The sequence below is a fragment of the Vulpes vulpes genome, chromosome 4 (assembly GCF_048418805.1).
Source record: "Vulpes vulpes isolate BD-2025 chromosome 4, VulVul3, whole genome shotgun sequence".
In the NCBI taxonomy this organism is placed as follows: Eukaryota; Metazoa; Chordata; class Mammalia; order Carnivora; family Canidae; genus Vulpes; species Vulpes vulpes.
The window spans coordinates 69,007,148-69,029,950 of record NC_132783.1 but is presented as its reverse complement, the minus strand read 5'-3'; the positions used below and the strand labels follow the sequence as shown (position 1 = coordinate 69,029,950).

General features: G+C 41.7%; 1 protein-coding gene across 2 annotated transcripts in view; it reads right to left on the bottom strand.

Moving 5' to 3' along the window:
• Positions 1–22,782, bottom strand: part of TAF5L (TATA-box binding protein associated factor 5 like) — a 28,531-nt gene extending 5,749 nt beyond the window's left edge. Inside the window, exons 1-4 of one of the 2 annotated variants that reach the window (XM_072756013.1) lie at positions 22,644–22,782; positions 11,905–12,049; positions 8,403–8,507; positions 2,646–3,370 (exon numbers count right to left, since the gene is read on the bottom strand). In XM_072756013.1, the coding sequence (XP_072612114.1) occupies positions 2,646–3,370; positions 8,403–8,507; positions 11,905–12,046 (972 nt within the window). In that variant the 5' untranslated portion in view covers positions 12,047–12,049; positions 22,644–22,782. Of the gene's footprint in view, positions 1–2,645; positions 3,371–8,402; positions 8,508–11,904; positions 12,050–22,261; positions 22,424–22,643 lie in introns of those variants that run through there. The other variant, XM_072756014.1, reaches the window with a different exon arrangement.
• Positions 22,783–22,803: the final 21 nt, after the last annotated feature.

Genomic DNA, 22,803 nt, shown 5'->3' with positions numbered 1-22,803 from the left:
ACAAGTCTTTTGTGGGGACATATGTTTTCAATTCTCTTGGGTATATATCTAGAAATGGAATTGCTGGGTCTTATCAGTATTTTAAATACCTACTATTAAAACATTTAATCTGCTAATTTATGCAATGGCTATTGCTTCACAAAAATTAAGACACAGGCCGCAAATTGGCTTTTTAATTGGGTTTCCATGTGCTTTTGTAGTTCCTACCATCTCTTTGATCCTACTAGTTTACCATTTATGTTTCCCTGCTTGGCTTCTACAGGCATGTGAATTTCTGATCCTTGTGTTAAGAGCTTCTATTTTTTTTTTAAGAGTTTCTATTTTAATTGTGAATTCTAGAAGGAAAAAAAAAAGTCCAAGTTCTCATTGAAGAAATATTAAAAACTAACTACCAGAGGGGTGCCTGGGTGGCTCAGTGGCTGAGTGTCTGCCTTCAGCCCAGGACATGATCCCGGGGTCTGGGATTGAGTCCCGCATCAGGCTTCCTGCAGGGAGCCTGCTTCTCCCTCTGCCTAGGTCTCTGCCTTCCTCTCTGTGTGTCTCTCATCAATCAATCAATCAATCAATCAAATCTTAAAACACACACACACACACACACACACCCCAAAAACAAACTACCACAACTGATTTATACCTTGCTTTCCCCAAAATGTTCCTTGTCAGGAACAACCCCCCCCCCCCCAAAACCCATAACAACAAAAAACGTCCCTAAACTGCTATAACAAAATGGGCAGGGGATGCAGAAATCCTAAACAGGAAACCTCTCGACAACATAATAGGAAGACCTCAACTTTAGTTCTAAAATTTAAATCCATTCACAAGGAAAGCAGTACCTTTACACTGTGGCAGCATCCACAGTACTTTCAATATGGATAATGGTGAATAAATCAGAGAGATATTTAAAACAAGTGCTCCTCTGACATCCTTTCTTCTCTTGGAGTTGAACAGCACCTCCCACCATCTACCTGGGTGGTCAGGTCTGAGACACAGAAGTCATCCTCCACTCCTTCCCCTCTGGCCCCTCCACTGAATCCAGTCACAGGTTCTCGTCTGAGTGGGCAACCGCGTTCCTTTCCTGTTGCCACTGCCCTGGCTCAGGCCACCATGATCCCTAGCATAGCCTGTGGAGTCGTACTGCTGCCTGTCATACCCCTCCCAACTCCAGCCAGATGGAATTTCTTTCACTGCCTGGAATTCATCATGTTATTCTTTATTTCTAGGTTTTCAAACGTGCACCTTCCAAAGCCTGGACATCTTCACAGATTAAGTCACAGAGCTAATTTTTAGTGGTAGCCAGAGTAAAATCTTAAACATTTTAGTCTAATGTTCCTTTCTTCTTTGTATCTATCTTTGCTTTCTTCCTTTAATTGGTAATACTGAGAATAATCTCCAAACACGATGCCTGTATCTACAGAGAGCTGTAAACAAATGACAGCAGCATCCTTCAGTTTTATGTGAAGAATACTCAAAAGGCTAGAATTGTCTCCTAGGAAAAGGAATTTTAAAATTCAAATACATGTGCAATAGAAAACATTTTGGAAGGTATTATAAAATCCTAGAAATCAAAGCATGTAAGCTGGAGTGTATACCTTTTACTCATCACAACTCCCCTAATTATATTGTCTCAGTTGCAAGAAACAAAAATTCACAGACCATGCTAACTGGAAAACAAGAATAACTAAGAAAACAAGAATAGGAAAAAAGGGCTTATTTTGTGTACCCAATATTCTTGATATCCTTATCACCTGTGGAAATTAACTTGAATGTGTTTTTTTGTTTTTACTCCTCAATTTTTCAATCCTGTACAAAGAATCTTCCATTGCAAGTAAAGTGAGGCAGAGCTACCTGAATTTCAGTGGTGTGATGACAAAAATATTCTAGCTCTCACTCTCAGGGCAAGTTACCTTTGTGAAGTTCAATTTCTCCCTCTTTGCCCACATGTCTTCTAAGGCAGAGATCTCAGTGACCTGAGACTCAGGCGACTTGCCCTGCCCTTCTCCCTAACCATCCCCAAACAAACCCAGCAAGATCATTACATTGACTGATGGATAAAATATCAACTATACTGCCTGTGCACTTTTCAAGATGGGGTTTGGGAACACCCAGAGCACATGGAGCCAGAGGATGTGCACTGGCCTCAGAGAGGCCAGTAACACCCAGGGTTGGTGAGGGGGAAGAGAAACCAATGTTCTCATTTACTTTTGATGAAATTAGAAAATGAGACCATTCATCACAATTTAAAATGCAGACGCCTTTGACCCAGTAATCCTACTTCTAAGTGTTCATATTTGCACAAATGTACACAAACATACACCACACACACACACACACACACTTACTGTAAATTTCAATATTAGCTAAAGGTCTTTAATTAGGCTTAGCAATGTTATCCACATTCAGACAGTAATAAATTCTGACCAATCATTAAAAATGTTCAGGTAACGTTGTTAAAAATAGCTTTCATCTCTTCTGAGGTTAGACACGAGCAGGAATTCAATAGCTACAGGTTACATGGGTATTGGTCTGGCTTTAGCTATATGATGGAGGAAATAATGAAGTCCATTCTCCACAGGAGCTGTCATATTTGGTAAGAATTCTAAGCAAATTAGTAAGGCAGGTGTAGGGAAGAAAAATGATACTCATACCTCCTCCTCCAGAATGTCACAAGCCAAGTGGATGCGAGACACGTCTACTTGATGGGGTTCTGATTTTAACTTCTTGGATCGTAAACTCCACAGTTTTATACAGGAGTTGTCAAACCCAGCAGCAAGCAGCTTGCTATCTGGGGAGATTTCTGCAGTGTTCAACAGCTGCTCTGTGTTATAGAAGGCATAGAAACAGATGGTAGTGAGGGAGGGAGGGCCATCCTTGACGCGCTTAATGCTCTCCTGCAAGACCTCCAGGGCAGCCTCATTCTGCAGAATAGGGGCGGGCATATCAGTGGGCTCTAAGCCGTTGCCCTCGCTTCGAGAGGAGCTGCCGCTGGCATAGAGCTGGTAATCTGTTCTCTTGGCAGGCTGCACGTCAAGATGGATATGCAAGGTGAGTACTTTGCACAGGGCGGTGTTGTTGTCACTTTGGAGGTAGCGGATAAGGTAGTTGTAGCTGTCTTCCTGGAGACGGACCACGTACTTGTTATCTAGGAATGCTCGAAGCTTAAAGTTAGACAGGATGTCCTGGATGGTTTGAGTGGTCTGTAGCTGCTCAATGACATCCTTCTGGCTAGCGTTCTGCAGAAACATTCCATGGAAGCGGCTGTAAAAACTTTCCACTGTGCTCTTCGGACTGTTCTGGACCAGGTTGAGGTGGAGGTAGACAAAGAGAGGATAGAGGAGAGGCATCACTTCGTGGCTATGCTGGGAATCAGAATCTACAATGACAAAAAGTAAGGGCTTTATAATTAGTATAACTTCAAAGAATAATGTGGCCCTCCCAGGGAGCCCACTATCATATAACACTTTCTGGTCAGGACTGCTGATTGAATAGAAACCAGACACAGAATTATGGAAACTCAAAGTCCAAGCCTTTTGACTGAAGAGGGAAGAGCAGGGATTCTGAAGTCTAGCAAACCAGGGTCTCAAGTCAGCCACAAGTCAGGAATTTGATCCCCCAGATGTTAAGTGACTTGACTAAGTTCTCAAAATACTTCAGGAGCTTGTACCCTCATCTTCTAGGTTCACTGTTTTTCCACAATACCTTAGTGTTTCCCAAAATGGGGAGCACAGACCTCTGAGGGTCCTTAGATATACTCTGGGAGACTGTAAGTTCTTCACAGAAACATTTTAGTTTGATAATTTTTAAAAAACAACAAATACAGGCATATTCAGAATTATCTGGCTGGCCATTAAGCAAGTACTGACATACTATTTTAGGGCTCTGTTTTGTTTTGTGATCACTTTTGGTCTCCATCATCCAACAGTATTATCCAAGCACTTATTTTAGTGAGTTCATTAACATGACTAGCTACCCAGGCTGGCACGCCTGAACACAACGATGACAACACTCACCCAAAATTGTCCCTTATCTGCCAGTGTAATAATTTTGATTATGTTGGCTAAAAAGTAAAATTACCCTTTTACAGTGATGATTTATAGATGAGACGTTTTTATTATTTCGAGATGAGACGTTTTATTATTTCGTTTTATTATTTCCCTGCATGGAGCCCGCTTCTCCCTCTGCCTGTGTCTCTGACCCTCAGTCTCTCTCTCTCTCTGAATAAATAAAAAAAGAAAAAAAAAAGTGTCCAGCTTTAATCACCACAGGTGAATGAGAAAAGCATAGAGGTGTATATGACACCCACATAAGTGGGGCAGAGTGAACTGTGATGGTGCAGAGGTTCTGCAGCCATTCGGCCAGAGGTGAGGGCGGGCAACAGGACCACAACTGACTTGGGGCACCTCAAGAACCTGTGTACGGAGTTGTCTGTGTCATAGCTGTCAGTACTGGCCTTATGCCGAGGTGGAGCAGCAGGTTAATTCTGGCAAAATCTATCCATTATATTCACTTGCTGCTAATTTGAATTTTATTGCTTTTGTGGTTTTGCTTGTACTTTTCCCCAAAATACTAACGAAAAAAACAAAACCAAGAGAACTCAACCCTTACCAATCAGACTTCCAATATATTCTACTGGGACAAAGCACCATTTGCAATTCCTTAAACTCTTAGTTTCAGGCTTATTTTTCTAACTGAGAGGCATTTTAGTTTAATAAATTTAGGGGAAAAAAACCCCAGCCATCAAGAGATAGGGCTGCGTGACTTAAAAACTTACTGAAATTCACTGCTGTTTCAGCTCAGTTTCAAAATTGCCTAATTGTTCTCTTTTGTCTGAAGAGAACAATATGTCAGGTATAAAATAAAATTTTGATCAATATATTCATTATGTGGAACAGGTAAGACTTGCATAAATCTTAACTCTTTTTTAAATCTTGTTTCCTTGCAATTCATAATATACACTTTATACTTTACTGAAAATGTATTTCTTGAAATATATTTTTTCTATTTTCAAAAGTAACATATCCTCTGAAAAGTATGCTTTTCCTTCCTTCCATCCATCTATCCATCCACTGGCCATGTAACAAATACCTACTTGCTGCCACACTCTGATGGTGGTATAAGAGGAAGTTTTTCACGAGTTTACAGAAATTAGTAGTGAAAAGGACGCTAGGTTAAATGAAAACTGAGCTTGTTAGTCCTTGTTCTCCCACCTGTCTCTATAGGGTTTGACCCCATTGACCTCACACCCCTGGTCTTTGCTCAGAAATACCACACTAGTCAGCTTGACTCTTCACCTCCCTTCCTTTTGGGCTCCTCTTCCTCTCCTCATTTCTCAAATGCTCCTTTTGCTTTCAAGGATGAACACTGAGTGTGTGCTTTCCGTGATTCAGGCACTAGACATCCATCCTCAAGTCTATTGTCACAGCTGGCCCCAGATTCACACCCAGACGGCTTGATTCCAAAATCTATGCTCCTTCTTCTATGCCTCCTGAAGAAAATGGCCCACAGCAACAGGTGAGCTCACAGAATCTCTCACCCATAGAAAACTTACAGAGGAAAAATACACATATGGTGCTACGGCCTGAGATGCTTTCCTTGTATCTTCCTTTGAGATTTATCATCTCCTAAAAATGGCATTTGCACCTCCATGAAACTGGTACTGAATTCTTTATCACAAGTCTGTATCTTTCTCTTAAATACTAGCCTCCAATTTCTTACTGCAAGATATATAGTAAGAGGCCACCATCATAGATGTAAAAAACCCAAACTGATTTATTTCTACTCGATATAGCTCGAGCCCCCGTTTGTCACAGAGTGCGAGTCATCCTCAACTCTTCCTCCTTTAATCCTGAGCCTTGGAGATTCTACCTTGGGAATTTTAATTATGAAATCAAGCTCTTGCTTTCCACTTGCACAACACTGGTGAGTTGTGGTCCTTTCTCACTTCTTCTCCAGTACCACAGTGAACTTTAGGCTGGCCTCCTAGTCATCCCACTCACAAACCCTTTCAGAAACTGCTTTCAGACTTTTGTCTCCTAGGCTTGGTGGTCAGGTCTCTCCTCAACCTGGCTCCAGGGTGGCTGGCTTCCTCTCCAATCTGCAAGCCTGATTCTCTACAAGCCAGTTTGTTCACTGTTCTGCACAAAGTGCAGAGTGCCATAAAGGCCATCTCTTCCCTTTTGCTCATGTCTCCTCACATACCCTGAATCCTCCTACTTCTCTTCCACAGCTTACTGAAATCCAACCCATCTTCCAAAAGCTAACTTAAATTCCACCCCCTACTTGGTAAGACCTTCTCCAACTATGCCGTCCAAATCATTTCCTCCTTTCATTCTAATACAGGTCCTCTATGTACAAACTTTAGCACTGATTTCATCCTGGCCTGTGAAAACTCTTCCACTATATTTGAAATTTATTTAAAAACTTTTACTGGGATCCCTGGGTGGCGCAGCGGTTTGGCGCCTGCCTTTGGCCCAGGGCGTGATCCTGGAGACCTGGGATCGAATCCCACGTCGGGCTCCCAGTGCATTGGAGCCTGCTTCTCCCTCTGCCTGTGTCTCTGCCTCTCTCTCTCTCTATCATAAATACATAAAAATTAAAAAAAATAAAAAATAAAATAAAATCTTAAAAAAAAAAAAAACTTTTACTTTTAGCCTTCTTATGTTAAGATTGCTTCCTATTTAGATTAATGACTTTATCTTGGTGCTCAGGAAATACTTGTTCATTTGACTTGGTTGACTGCTCATCAGAGACCTGAGGTAGGGAAAAATGTCCCAGGAAAAGCAGTCTGTAAAAAAATAAAAAAACAAACCCCACAAAATATATATTCACTCCCTTCAAATAACCTGTGCTCAGCAGATAAAGGAATTATAGGTACAATAACAGATAACTTCTTCAGTTTTGAAACAAGACATATGGAAGAGTTAATAGATTATAGTTTATTGAAATTTAAAATTCTGGGGGAAGGAAATGACAAGAGGAGAATAAAGAAGGTAGCACATATTAGAAAAAAACCAGCATCATCAGATACAAGAACCAAAAGAGTTAAGAGTTAAAATGTATTAATTCCTCATTGTAAAAAGTAATCACAGTTCTGTAATAAAATTATTCCAACGAGTCTATTTTATTAGCTATGCTTCAGTGATTAAAAAATATAAACAAAAATTTACATAATGTCACTACAGTCATGAATGTCATTCATAACGGAAATAAGTCATGTCTATGACAAATGCCATCTCACGGCATGAGTACATGGTGGGTATCACTATTATAATGATACATTGGGGTTTTATGCTTTTGTCTGTTTCCCTCATTAGGCAGTAGGCTCCACATCAATATGCTCTATTGCGACATTTAGCCCAGCAAGTAGTCAGTGCCTAACATAAATATTGGCTGAATGAGTGAAAGAGGAATGCTGAGAGAAGCCAGGCATTCCTTTTTAAACCAGCTTCCCCACCACTAGCATGGAGAGAGAAATGGATCATGGGGAAGAAATATAGCTATATTAAAAAAAAATGAGTAAAATCACTTTCTAAATTTTTTTTAAAAAAATTGCTTAAAACCTCAAAAATCAATGCCAGTGTTTACATAATGCATTATCTCCAAGTTCTTGCTCACCTCTGAATGAAAGCCTTCTTATAAATTTAATTTTTCTTTTTTTATTCTACTGGATACTGATCACTGTTCTGAGATATTTAACATTCATGATATGAGGATCTTAATGGAACTTCTTTCTTTTCAATATAAACATAATAGACTCTTTTTACTAAACCTTTAAGTTTTATGACTTTTTCATTTTTGTAACAACTTAACAGATTATACTTATGAATTCCATCACTCAATAACTCTAAGGCTGATAAGATTACCCTCTCCAAGGTTTTGTTTTGTAACCTTTATTTCCTATAACATTTTGGCCATTTCCCCCAGAATATAAAAAATCTGGACTCTTTCCTTTAAAGCACAAATCATTAGGAGGGTCAAGTAAATCAGGATAACCCTAAGTAATGTAAAACTAGATATATTATTTTGGTTTAGAAGTTGATTGCCTTATATGCATCTTTTTTTTTTTTTTTTTTTGGTGCCTTATATGCATCTTTACCATTAAAAATTATTAACCTGAAGATTTTTCAAATAAAAAAAAAACCAAAATAACCTCATTTTTTCAAATGTAAGTTCTAATTACCCTGCTGACAGCCATGGACAAAAAAACAGTGAAAAAACACCTGGAGCCCTAGCCCTTGCAAACTTTTACCTTGTGATTTAACTCTCCTAGGAATTCCAACAGATCTCAAGATTGAATGCAAGTACTGTGTTCAACCACCTCTGAATCCCTACTCCATACCTGGAATATAGTAGGTTCTGAGGGACACTTGCATGATTCTTTCTTAATAAGAAGTTCTAGCACTTACCAGTGAGAAAATTTCGTAGTCGTCCAAACTGTACTTCATATTGCTGGGGCTCTGCCTGGCAAGGGGCTGCAGACACTATGTTGGCACAACCGGATTCTGATTGAACTAAGGAGGAAAAGACACACAAAGTAGGGATGGGAAACATGATTATTAATCCAATATGTGGAAGGATGGATCGAAGAGGGTGTTGAGTATGCATCCATACCAATGGACATTTCAGCAGATTTCCAAAATTTGTTGAGGCTTCTGGCTAAATATGGCCAAGTGATCACACGTAACTGTATCTTTCTCCCTCCCTCCTGTTACCCAAAATAAAATGACAGTGGAAAATGAGAAGATATAAAGCACAGGATAAGTTGACTGAAAGAGGACAGGTATATAAGTTTGTGAGAGACATATCTGAAAGCATTTGACCCCATGTTCTGACATCCTACAATAACGTTCCTTGGTATGGATCTGTTTTCAATCATCATGATGGACCCTTAGTAGGGTTTCAATAAATGAATTTCAATAAAAATTCATGTCTCTTGGTTTTGAGAAATTTGTTGATTCTGTTTTCTCTTTCTTGAGACCCCCTACTATGTCTCTATTTTCTTCTTCTTCTTCTTTTTTTTTTTAAAGTAAGCTCCAGGCCCAATGTGGAGCTCAAACCCACAACCCTGAGATCAAGAGTCACATGGTTTACTGACTGAACCAGCCATGCACCCTGGGGACCCCTACTATTCCAAGGTTAGATCTCCTGAACTGATCTGCTGCCTCAACTATCAACCTTTCTACTGATTTTTCATCTTTACTAACCATTTACATAAATTTACCACATTTCTTGCTGTTCTCTGAATGATCTTTGTTTTTAAAAAATAGCATTCTCTTTTTGTTTCAAGGCTATCAATGATGCGATTTTTGAGGTTTGCTTCACTCAATTGGCTCTCCCTTTTTCTATCCACCTCTCTTTTTTCCTAGTATGTTAGGTTCTTTTGTGGCTGAAGGTGAGGTACTAGAGAACTGATGAGAACTCTGTTTATCACCCAGCATGACCCAGATGGGCAATCTCCCAATGTCAATGTCTGTGTTGGTCTTCTCTTTTAGGCAGGTCAGATTCACCAGGGGAGATTCTGTAATCACCCTGCTGAGGGATATGTGACTGACTGCAAGGGTTCTGGGCAGCAGAACATGGGGAAGAAAGCTGGAGTCTCAATATTCATATATTCAGTATGTAAACATGCAGTTAGTTTCCTGTGAGTTTATGCTTTCTAAAAAGAAGAACAGTACTTCCTTACTCTTCCTACAGGGATAAAGGGACACTGGGGAAAGGTGGCTGGGGACTGAGGGATCCATCTTTAATAATCTGGATGAAACATTAACACATTTCAGAAGATAGATTACAGAGGAACGAAATCAATGCAGCAGGACGGAGGCAGCTACAGCATAAAATGTACAGGAAGGGGGATGTCCATGTGCCCTACAAGAATGCAAAGCAACAGCTTGGAGCAGGATATGCTGTACATGTATCAATGGTACTCCTCTCTCTCCTTTATGTGGCTCCCACCTGGAGTTAATCTGTCACCAAATCCTATAGATTCTTCAATCTATCTACTCCTATCAGCACCTCCTCAATTCAGGTTGTCCTCACTTCTCACTGGGATCCCCTTATGGCCTTCTAACTAACTACTGTGGTTCTACTCTGGGCCTTCCCCAGTCAGTGCAGCCCCGAATGATGCTTCCATAATTCACACCTGAGAACTTGGAAACTCTCCTCCAACTTGTCCCCTGGTAAGTTCCTAATGGTTCTTTTGAGACTCAGCTCACTCCTTCTATTTACCAACCCCTGACTACATGCTGGAGATCATGAGACCTTTTGGGGAACAATCCTTGACCTGCCAAGATGACCATCTTCATTGTACAGAACCTGAAACATTCTCCCACCACAGAACTTACTACATTGTGCTCTCTTGTCATCACTGACTTATCTACCTCATTTCCTGGCTATGATGTGAAGTTCTCCCGGAGCTAGGATCAAATCTTGGCTATCTCTAGGACTTTTCAGCACCTGACCTACAGCAGGTGTTGAATAGGTGGTCTGCTGAATGAAGATACAATTATTCAGATTACTCAACTGACAGAATGACCTAGAACAAAATCTTATGATACACACATTTCCTGGTGGTTTTCCAGGAACCTTCCTAATAAGCCATTATGTCTGACTTCAGACAACAAAGAAGAGTCATGTTCTGTAAGTCTGTTTAAGAGTGCTTGCTTCTATTTTCTATCAACAACTGCAACTGAATTACTGTTCTCAGATTGTAATGAACAGGGGGCAGCAGGAGATTATGTGTGCACATTAAAGGCTGTGCTGGTGGGCTGAGAAGGAATTACTCTGGCTCTATAAATTGGTCATCCTACTAGAAACAATATAGCTTTAGTAATCTATTCAAGTCCGTCCTCTGGTTCTGTTCTTGTCAAGGGTAACCCAGTCTGAAAGAAAGGAACAATGGAGGTGGATGTGATGCTAAAGAATAAGAAGGCAGATGCCTAACTGGGCTACTTTTACTATCTCAGGGGGTCAGGAACCACCTCTTTGAGGATGTCCTCAGGTTTTTACTGTCCCATCATTCTTTTCCTCTAGCAATGGCAATATACCTTTAAGCATGAAGGCTCTGACATGACTCTGAAGATAGTAAGAGGGAATAGAGGGAGCTCTGCTACCAGTGTGGGGATTGAAACCATTAAGGGATGAAGTAGGTGGTAACAGATACTAACAAGAGCAGAAAGAAGTATAAGAATAAAAAAGAAAGAAGAGTCTAGTCCGAGCAGGTAAGAGGAACCTTTCTCCAGGGCTGAGCTGGAGAAAGCACTGCAATGTTGAACTCACACATAGCCATTAAAGCAGCTCAAAATCACCCGAAAAGCACCACAGCCATTTGTTTGTTTGCAAATTCTCCAGTACCCAGATCCAATAGAAGAAAATTATATCACATAAAAACTGAACTCACAACATAGCTAAGTAATAACTATTTGCAATTCTAGATAGATTTAAAACACATTTTTCTAAAAAAGAATCTGATTGCAAAACTAAAACCCAAAACAAATTTTAAAAACCTCAGGAACCTATCTAGGACGCCAATCTTTTCGACCATTGATCCCAAAGTACTGGTTTGCCCAGCAAACCTGACTTCCGTGGGCAAGGCTCCAGGCTACAGGGAGGGCCATGTGCAAGACAGGGACGGGAACCCTGGCCCTCCAGATCTTTCAGTGTAATAGTTCACAGAGGGAAAAAGTTGCATGTAACATCAGATATGGAGAAAAGCACTGAGAATTCTGAAGCAGGATGGATTATGACAGGGGCTTCTAGAAGTGGCTTTGAAGGGCAGATAGCATCTCTGAAGGCCAGCACCATTATACAGTGTTGCCTGCTGAGGCTGCTGCAGTCTCTCCAGAACAGGAGGGGAAGTAGGAGCAGGGGTTCTCCTGCTCCAGCCTGCCCGAGGGCGGCCCCACTGGTTACCTGTGAGGTTGGCCGCCATCTCCTCAGCAGTCTGTGACAGCCGCAGTCCTTGCTTCAGGGGACCATCGGAGTCCACGTACTGCCGGCGTTTGAGGTAGCAGGACACTGCCATCTGAATCTGCTCGGTGCGCACTCGTTTCATGACCTTTAGAGGGAACCACAGAACGCGAAGGCATTTGGAGATTACCCAATCCAAGAGGACATTGCATGAGTAAAATAAGTAGAGAAAGACTAGCCTTGTGGCTAGTCAAGTGACCTAGTTAAGATGCAAAGCAGAATGCCTTAGTTACCAGCCTGGTGCACTCTCCCATTTACCTATTTTCTCAATAGTGATATGGTCCACTTCAATTATGGAAAATAGGAATATGATGGAGAATAAGACCCCCCAGACCACCCCCAAATTTCATTTACTACCATGATTTCAATCTTTCTGGTAGAACTTTTCATTAGAACTGCTAAACAATGAGCAAACGGGACCAGGTCAATTCTAGAGCCTTTTATTTTTCCCATCTACTCTGAGAGAGAGGTGTTAATTGGCAATGAACCGGCCAAACAAAGCAGGCAGGAAGCAATACGAAATAAAAAATCTGAGAAATTCAGAAACTGGATAAACAGATGTTGAGAAAGTGAGCATTTAATAATGAGGTAAGGAATGCTATGCTTTTCCTAATAGGAGAAGTCTGGTAGCACTACGTCAGAGATTTGAGCAATGTGTTTTAATTTTAATCCCATTATTTACCTCTTTCACTCCTCCAACCTCTGGCACAGCAAAGCATCAAAACGTAAGAATATGTATATGCGTTAGAATGTGTCTCACAAATTCTTACAAGAAAGAAAACGAAAATGGTAGGAAGTGTACCAGCTGGGGCTAAATTACTTTTGATAATTCAAGCTAATTTGAGGGTTCCCTTCAAAAAGGACTATTTTCCTTGACAACTAAATTGATCATCAAGAATAAGAGGAACTCCCGAAGGTGCCATGAATCTCACACATTACTTTGCCAGAAGTAAAGGATACTGCAGTCCAAGTGACCCAAGACAGCTGGATGAATTTTCTATGTTCACTTCTGTCATGTAAAAATGGAACGCATGCAACATTATCCATACACATGACTGTCCCCATCAAAGTAACCTCCTTAAATCAATGGTTCCCCATGTTTTGGGTGTGGGAGATCTGCTTTTGGCAGTTTACTTGGGTGTGTCTGAGTTTTCTGTTTCAATGACATGAACTGGCCTTCTCCTTTGTCATTTCCTCCATTCCCTTTGAAGATGTGAAATTTCCCCAATCCAGATCCCCATTCCAGAGATCTGCCTTTTTTCCTTTAAACATTTCAAAAATTTTTATTTCTATCTAATTTTTATTCACCTGCCATTTCTTTTAGTGTATGACTGTGGCGAACAGCCAAATGTTTTACACAAATACTGTAGCAGCTACAATCATTTGCAAATAATCTTTTTCTAAAGTGATCTGTGGTAGCCCTTTTGAAATATACTTTTTAATTCCCTAAAAATCCTACCATAGAGCAAACAATAAAGGCTGGAGACACACAGATTAAAACATACATATCTATTTAAGTATATAAATATTAGGATATCATAAATATGTTCTTCTAAACTATTTACTTAGAAAAATTATATTTCTCTATGCATTTCAGCTTTGGATTATCAAAAAAGTATAAAATCATTTGCTAAAAAGGAGGGGCACTGGGTGTGATATGGTTGACAGCGATACAATGAGAAGTACTAATAAATTTCCCAAGACTGAACCACCGTTTTACTGTGGAATTTGTCTCACTCAGTTTCGGTGTATTAGTCTTTCACTATATTGCTAACTTAGATTATTTTTTAAATTAAAAAAAAATTTTTATCTCCAATACAAGAGTTTTGATACTTTGAGAATCCCTGCTCCAAGCCCTGATCTGTCCATCAATGAAAGCAGATAATTGTTTTTTGGTGGTTACTAAGAGGCCTTACTGTGTATCATTTTGACTGTATCAGTGATTCTAGTTCTCTAACAAGGTTGCACCTGAGAACCTCCTGTAACTGTGTGTGTAAATAATTTCAGCCCTGGAATTCTGATTCAATGTTATAATTAGAGAAAAACAATGAAATGCACAGAGACTGTGACAATACTGCCCTCTCCCAGTTTGGCCCCAAATCAGGACTAGTTAAATCCAACCACCCAGCTCCCACTGCCCCCCCCCACCTGCACCCCTCCTTAATGTTTACTAAAGCTGCTTTTAATCTAACTTCAAGAGCTCCTAGTCTCCAAAGTCTTCCAAAGTAGCCCAATTCCTTGTATTTTAGCTGAGACTAACACTTTTTCAGATTTTCTGCTGCCAATCTCTTGTTGCTATGGGAATACATGCTTGTATCAATACGTATCCCTCAGTGCTCCAAATAAAATGGGAATAAGAGATCGCCTCTCCAACAGGAAGAAACCATGCACGGGAAAGACACAGAAAAATTGACAGAATAGACCCTGCAATGACACACTGTCCTCACAGTGGGGCAATGTTTATGCACATCAGAGGAGGAGGGGAAAAGATATGAAAGGTATGGGAGAGTAAACAGGAATGAGAATGAACAGCGAAAACTGGCCATATTTGGGATTGCTAGAAATTAGTCTATAAATACTGATTCTAATGAATGTGTCCAAGTTAGCTGCCCCAACTGGCAGTTTCTCTGAACCCAAACCACTTTTTATGACAAGGGACCTTCCTTGAGGGTGGGCAGTGAGCCAACTGTAGGGCCAAGGATCTTAAGATCAGGAATCCTGGAATTAACTAACTCTCTTTTACAACCACACTCAACTGAAATACCAGAGACATGATCCAATAGACTTAACTGGATTTGATTCCAATGCACACATATTTCAAATGAAATAAATAACGAAGAGTTCTGTGGAGAAACCAGTTCTCCTCCCCCTACTGATTTCTGTAATACTAATATCCATAAATGGACACATTGGGGGGAAAAAAAACAAACTTCCTTAAAATAGACCTGTCTTTCGAGAGACTTAAACATAACACTAACACTGCAATTTCACTTTACTTGCTTAGCTTTTCTCATAATTATAAAATCTTTTAAATTTAAATTGTTTGTATATAATTGCATCCTTGTTAAAATTTCAGGATTTCCAATGATTTTTCAACTTACTTAATGGTAAAAATAGATGATCACATACCTTTCTTTTCATGTGATACGAATAGTATTTCTGGAAATTAAAATAAAGATTCAGACACAATATGTATCTTTTTCTCAAACATCAATAGCTACCTACTGTTTAATACTTTAACAAAATTGCTACATAAAATCAAGACAGGATCATCTTCCTGTCTCAAAGTAACAACTGTGCAGGAAAAACCACAGCCACACTCTTGATATCCCAGAAATATGAGAAGGCAAAGACATACTCTTAAGATGATGATAATACAGGACTGCAGCCAAGTAAATTTCTTACTTGTTACAGACTGCATCCCACCCACTTATGTTCAAATATATGTGTTGCTGGAGGGTGCTAGGAGAGACACCCCCAGCCCACCACATGAAGGGCTAAGTGGGTGAAATACTACACAATTCTATTAAATGCTAGTGGAATACTGTATGGACAACACCCCTTAAGGTGGCAGCTTTGAGCATGGGTGAGTTCAACATAAATCCAGGCAGGGACGCCTGGGTGGCTCAGTGGTTGGGCACCTGCCTTCCACTCTGGGTGTGATCCCGGAGTCCTAGGATCAAGTCCTGCGTTGGGCTCCCTGCATGGAGTCTGCCTCTCTCTGTCTGTGTCTCTGCCTCTCTCTCTCTGTGTCTCTCATGAATAAAGTCTCAAAAAAAAAAAAAAATCTAGTCAAACTCACCATTACCATTCTCAAATCAGCTCCCCAAATGAGTCTACTGACAGGCAGCTAAGGATGTGTGTGTGTGCTTTAAAGCAATTATAAATTTATGCTTAGAAACAAAAATGAGGGATCCCTGGGTGGCGCAGCAGTTTGGCACCTGCCTTTGGCCCAGGGCGTGATCCTGGAGACCCGGGATCGAATCCCACGTCGGGCTCCCAGTGCATGGAGCCTGCTTCTCCCTCTGCCTATGTCTCTGCCTCTCTCTCTCTCTCTGTGACTATCATAAATAAATAAAAATTAAAAAAAAAAGAAAAATGATTGCATACTTTTTGTTCAACAAGATGCCAGGTACAGTGCATACTAGGTATTCAAATACGTTAGTTCTCTTCTCTTTACTTGAAAAAGTCTAAATGTAATATCTATCAAGAGGTCATTCTAAGGAGAACCTAAAAAGCTAGCTTTTGCATTAATCATCATGGTAAAGTGTATTCAATTATCTTTGTGAAAATATAAGTCACAAATGAGCTCTACTTCTCTCAGTTTTAGTAATACCTCGTATAATTTTAACATTATGATGGCCTTTTATATTTGATCTTTGCTCACAGACTGACATACATACTTGAACTAGAAGCTGTATTCTTTCTTATGGTGTCCCAAGAAATAAACAACATGAGAATAATGCTCAGAACTGGGCAGTCAGGATGTAACATAGCACCTGGAGTTTTTTGTTTTGTTTTGTTTTGGGCATGCAGAACTCACACAACCGACAGATGCCACTAGGAATTAATTTTCTCTAACATCAGCTGGGACCTCTACGATGTTCCAGTATTTTTTTGACAATTAGTTTCTTTCCCTGTAGCTTCCTGCCTGGCTATTCTAAAACTATACCAGTCTCCTTATCCAGCCAGCTGACCGTGCTCCCTACCTCAGTGGGCTATTTACTAAGACTTAAGACTCCTCAACTCTTGCCAAATGAAACAGTCACTTTTCTACACTATCCCACAGGGTCTCTTGGCTGCTGAACAGGTCCCTCCTCCCTTGAAATTCCCTCTTCCTTGGTCGCTTCCCCTCTCCCATTCCTGGTCTGCTTCTCATTCTTCACATTCCTACATCATCATGCTACTTACACAAGACTTATACCGTCTATGGTGAGAGTACCTTCCTGAGCTCAATTCTGAGGAACATCTCTACCTGCAAACATTTGAAATTCAACATGCTCAAATATATTATCTTCCTTCAAAACCTCTTCCTTTTTCTACTGTTCCTAGCCAGTTTGATGGTGTCATCACCTACCACTAAAGCAAAAACCTCAGTCATCATCTTAAGATTTTTTTTTCTCTCTCTCTCACTGAATTCTAACTCCTATTCTACATAGAATTCTTTCTTGCAGCCATTGCTGCCACCGCATCCTCACTGCTGCTATATGACAGCACAAATCACTTCTCAACTGGAATATTCCAACATCCTCCCACCTCCAGCCCTACCTCAAACCACTCTCTAGAATGCAGCCAGAGTAGAAGACAAATCTGATTATGCTACTCCCAAGCTTAAAATTGCTCCCCAACCCTGCCCCAATGCAGGCTGTCCAATCCTGCCATCACTGTTCCTTAGTTTGCTCAGACAGATGGAGAATTCCTGGAGGATACAGCTTTTCTTATCTTTAAAACTCACATTAAAAATAAAGTGAGTGTTGTCTAGTTTCTGTTTGGAATTTTTGACAGTTTACTTTAGGTTCATAATCTTTCTGAATTTTTATGAGCCACAAATATTTGATTCCTCCTTTAATACTGTTTTACAGCACAGAAAAAAAAATTCCTATACAAAACTTCATTAACACGGAAGAGTATAGCACAAGAATGGAGATCTACATTATTTACTATGACTTCAGAAAGAAAACCTTCATATATGCTCTATTTGCAGACAATGTTGTAGATGGAAAAAACAGGATGTTTTGCTCTCAGAATAAATGTTAATCATTCTCTGTGAAACTGAATTCAAATGCAGCCAGGTTTCAGAAACAGCTTAATGACATTAAATCACTTATGTATGTGTCTCAAAGTTGAACGATATTCATTTTTGCATTCTAGAGCAGTACTGTCCCATAAGACTTTCCTTAATAATAAAACTATTCTAAGTCTGCACTGTTCAGTATGATAGCCACCAGCCACATACAGCTATTGAGCAATTAAATTGTAGCTAGTGCTAAATTTTTATTTTAATTAAATTTAAGCAAACACATGTGGCTAATGGTTATTACAGTATTGGACAACACAGTTCTAGAGCATGGTATTACTTTGTGAAACTAATGTATCAGCACCTTAGCCCTAAAATGCTGATTGGCAAAGTTTTGCACAACACGTCTGATTAACTAGATTACCAAATATCCAAAAGGGAGTACAGCTGACCCTGAACAATGTAAGTGACCCTCTCTGCTCCTTCCCAGTCAAAAATATGCAGATGGGATGCCTGGGTGGCTCAGCGGTTGGGCATTTGCCTCTGGCTCAGGGCATGATCCCGGAGTTCCAGGATTGAGTCCAGCATCAGGCTCTACGCAAGGAGCCTGCTTCTCCCTCTGCCTATGTCTCTGCCTTCTCTCTGTCTCTCATAAATAAATAGATAAATAAAATATTAAAAAAAGTTGGCACAGAACTTTTGACTCCCCCCAAACTTCATTACTGATAGCCTACTGTTGACTGAAAGCTTTACTGATAACATAAAGTTAATTAGTACGTTTCATATATAAATCATATATGGGGGATCCCTGGGTGGCTCATTGGTTTAGTGCCTGCCTTCGGCCCAGGGTGTGATCCTGGAGTCCCGGGATTGAGCCTTGCATCAGGCTCCCTGCACAGAGCCTGCTTCTCCCTCTGCCTGTGTCTCTGCTTCTCTCTTTCTCTTTGTCTCTCATGAATAAATAAAATCTTAAAAAAAAAATTACATGCTGTATTCTTACAATAAGGTAAGCCAGAGAATAGGATTTACAGTACTGTTTTGCCCTTACAGGAAAAAAAATCTGCCTAGAAGTGGACCCATACAGTTATAGCTGTGTTGCTCAAGGGTGAGCTGTATTATGCTAGTAAAACAGAACTCTCCTTTAAGACAACCTATCACTGTAAGGTGACTAAGATACATTTCAATACATTTTATCAGAAGAATATCTTATTTGACTGCTGAACAAAGAATTATGAATGGAAGTTCTCCACAGTGTTTTCTAAACCTTGCCAGTACACAATGTTCTTTAAACCTTCTAAAAGTTTAAAAAATGAGGAAAGGGAATTTGTCTCAGTAAAGAAAAAGATCAGTGGTCAATTTCTGTGAAAATCCAAATAAAAGGTTAAGTTCAAACCTAAGACAATGATACCCTCGCAATGAGAAAATTAGTAAGAACTTTTTAGGGTTAATTAAAAAAAATCTATGATGATTATAGATGAAACAAATGTCTGAAAAAAAACCAAATGTCTGCTTATAATCTTTCATTTATTAACTCACATATATTTAAAAATACATTATATAGCACAATATATTAATTCATGAAATAATTTTACTCTATTCACTTTCATCTTCCACATATCAGTGTCTCTGTGGTCACTCAAGCTACTCTGAATTATCAAATTCCATTTTCTAGAGCACATCACCTTCACATTTACCAAATGAGCTGTGATAGAGTGCTTCTTGAATCCACACATGATGCTCTTATTGGAAATCTCAACCAGCCAAAGCCATCAACACCTATTCAGGAAGGCAGAACATTTTTTCAGTCATCAGTGACTATACTGATTGACTGAATAAATATATCAAACTAGCATCAACTGAAGTTATTTTAGCCCATACGTATTTCCCAAACAGCATCCTATTGTTCAAAATAGAGTGACTGAGAGTGCCCTGAGAGACTTGAAGATGTGGTGATACGCTCTTTACAGAGGGGTATTTTGGGAGGAACTTTGCCTTGTAATCAGGTGTATACAGTAGGGCCCTGCAGTCGACTTTTAAGAGGGAAGGCTGCCTGGGATGATCTAAGGCTTTCTTCATGCCTTCTGTAAATGCTCTCTAAGCTTCCAGATTTGGAATGAAATGCAGGTCTCTTCTAAGCAGTCATTTTCCTTTTTGAGTCACAGGAAGATACAAAGCTGCCAGGACAAGTGAATGGATGGGCCTTCCCTACTTTTTTTTTTTAAAGATTTTATTTATTTATTCATGAGAGGCACAGAAAGTGAGACATAGACAGAGAGAAAAGCAGGCTCCTTGCAGGGAGCCCAATGTGGGACTCGATCCTGGAACTCCGGGACCACACCCTGAGCCAAAGGCAGAAGCTCAACCGCTGAGCCACCCAGGCATCCCCCTTCCCTACTTTTAATTCAATCCCACACTACTGCAGGCACAATCTTTCCAAAACTAATCTGATGGCATCTGCTCAGTTTAAAAACTTTCTATTGCCTCCACCAGTGTGGAGGATAAAAAAAATTCAATCTCCTCTATGTCATTCCGGGGTTACTCTGATTCACCTTTGTTCACTCACCTGGTAGGTACTATCCCACTTTGTCATCTCAGGGGCTTTGGCCAAGACCTCTCCATTAAGTGGAGGCACCCCCTACACTATTGCTCCAACTTGGTTAAATCCTGCTCTTTTTTTCACAGCTCCGCTCAGCCTTCTCCACCTCTGAATCTGGGAACACTTCTGTCTCATTGCTTGCTTACCATAATATTTGCCTCGTACTCTATCACTGCTAATACCTAATACTTGCTGAGTGTATGTCACTGGTACGACACTATTTTAAGTGCACAGATTATCTCTTGTATATATCTCAACAGCTTTATGAGCTAGATAACACTCTTTGGATAGGAAAGCAGAAGCCCATAGAAGTCAGACACTGTCCCAAGGTTCCATAGTGCTAAGATGGAAACTCAGGTCACCTGGCTTCAGGGTCTGAACTCTTACCTTTTACAATGTCCTGCTTGCCCAAAGGGTTCTATGTTAAATCAGAGGCTTCTTCACAATAGTGAAGGCTTACCAGTTGCTTGTTGAGGGAATGATCAGAACAATTACAAGTAGAACAATTACTACCTGAGAAGATGCGGGGAGGCTGGAAACAACTTCTGCCTGTCCACCGAGTAATATGGGTTTATCAGATGATCCCTAGGGTTCCCTTCCAGCAAAAATCAATCATGAAAGCCAAAACTCTTTTCCTTTCTCCAAAGATGTCCTTCACAGGTATCATGAAGGACATCCGTTTGCAAAAACAAAACCCCCCAAACCAGTTGCTGAGCAGTTTAGTGAGGCCTTCACTCAGCTTACCAGTGACAGAAGCACATATAAGCCTCACATTGATAGGCAGAAACAATAAAACTATTCCAAGACACAACAACCTGATTTGTTGTTTGATGACAAAGAAAAAAAAAAAAAAAAAAAAAAAAAAACTCAAGGCAAGCCCACCCTTCGGTTTTGTAGTTTAACACTGATTATCCAAGCAAGAAGAATTTGTAATTCATAAAACAAATCAATGTCAGTATGCTTCCCATTTAACACACAAAATTTAGGCCTACAAGGAATCTGAAAGGTATCTTCCCCAAAAAGAAATTACAACAGCTGATATTTAGAATGTTCTGTGTATGTCAGGCATTTTCACATTCATTATTCCGTTTTTTGGTCTCCTTTAAAAGATCCAGTTCTAAGTCATCAGTCATCCCCTCGTTTTACAGAAGAGGAAACTAAGGCTCACCAAAGTTACAGTGATCGCTACGTGGTTTCAGCTTCAGGTCTCCATAGCCGTCAAGCCCCGTCCATTCAGTCCACTAAGTTTCTCGGAGTCTCCAGGTGCGGCACAGACCCCCCTTCCCGCTCTCCCTTTCAAGCAGGGCTGTGAGCACGGCTGGGAACTGCCGCCTTGCCCTCCTCCCACCCCACAATTCAGGTATGTCACACACACACCCGTATCACCTAAGAGAAGACAAACTCCGCCCTCACTGTCCCTCCCGACGCGGCACCCGAGTGCTCGTTCGCGGGAGTCACCATTGCAAGATTCCAGTCTGCAAGGTCAGAGTTGAGGCGACCTAGGACGAACGCCGCGTGGGATCGGCGGACTTACCTCCTGGTCCCAGAGCCTACGAGCTGCGAGCTGCGAGATCCGCAGCACAACGACACTTCCACAACTGATGGGAGAACTGCACGAAGCTTTCAAGCGCTCCACTTCCGCTAAGTCTAAAACGACACCACTATTTCTAACCATCACAGACTGGGGACCAACGCCTCGCCTCGCCTAACACATTCTCAAGGACCCCGGAGCTTCGCGAGCGCAGCCTGAGCGCACAAGCCTCTTGCTGTCAAGAGTTCAACCAACCCCAGAGGCAACCTTGCAGGTCGGTGTCCTCCAGCAGCAACTGGTCTCACTCGAGATCTCGCCTGTCACGCGCAGAGGCCGATTTCACAGCCGGCCCCCCGCAACCACCATGTGCGAAGTTTAATCTCGAGTTCGGCCAAAAGGCATTTCCTTTTTCCTTAAATGAAGCGGAGACACGGACCTGCGCTCCTGCCCGGCCGTCCGGCGCTCAGGACCCCTTCCCGGCGGGCGCCCGGCAGCCCCCGGCAGGACCCACCCCGAGCAGGAACGCGGAGCCCTCCAGGTGTAGCTGCCGACTGCAGGCCACGCCGCCCGCGGCCGCTGGGACTCGGAGGCCGAGGGCGGAGGCGCGGCCGCCGCGCCCGCGCACAGCCGGCCCCGCCCGCCCGCCCGCCCGCCCCGCCCCCACCGCCCCGCCGGCGGGAGCTGCGGGCGCGCGCCCCGCCTAGGCCTCGCCGCGCGCCGCCGCCCGCGCTCCCTCCCTCCCGGCCCCCGCCCGCCCGCGCGCGCTCGGCTCGCGACCCCCTCCCCCGGCCCTCCCCGCCCGCGCGCCCCGCACTCACTGAACATCCCAGGCGGCTCCGGCTCCTCCCGCCGCCGCCGCCTCCAGGATCGGGTTGCTTCCGCCTCCGTCGTCTCTGCCGCAGGGTCTCGCTCCGACGGCCGGCTCAGCCGGGCCCCCGCGCCCCGCGCCCTGCCGCCCCCGCGGCGGCGGCTCTGGGC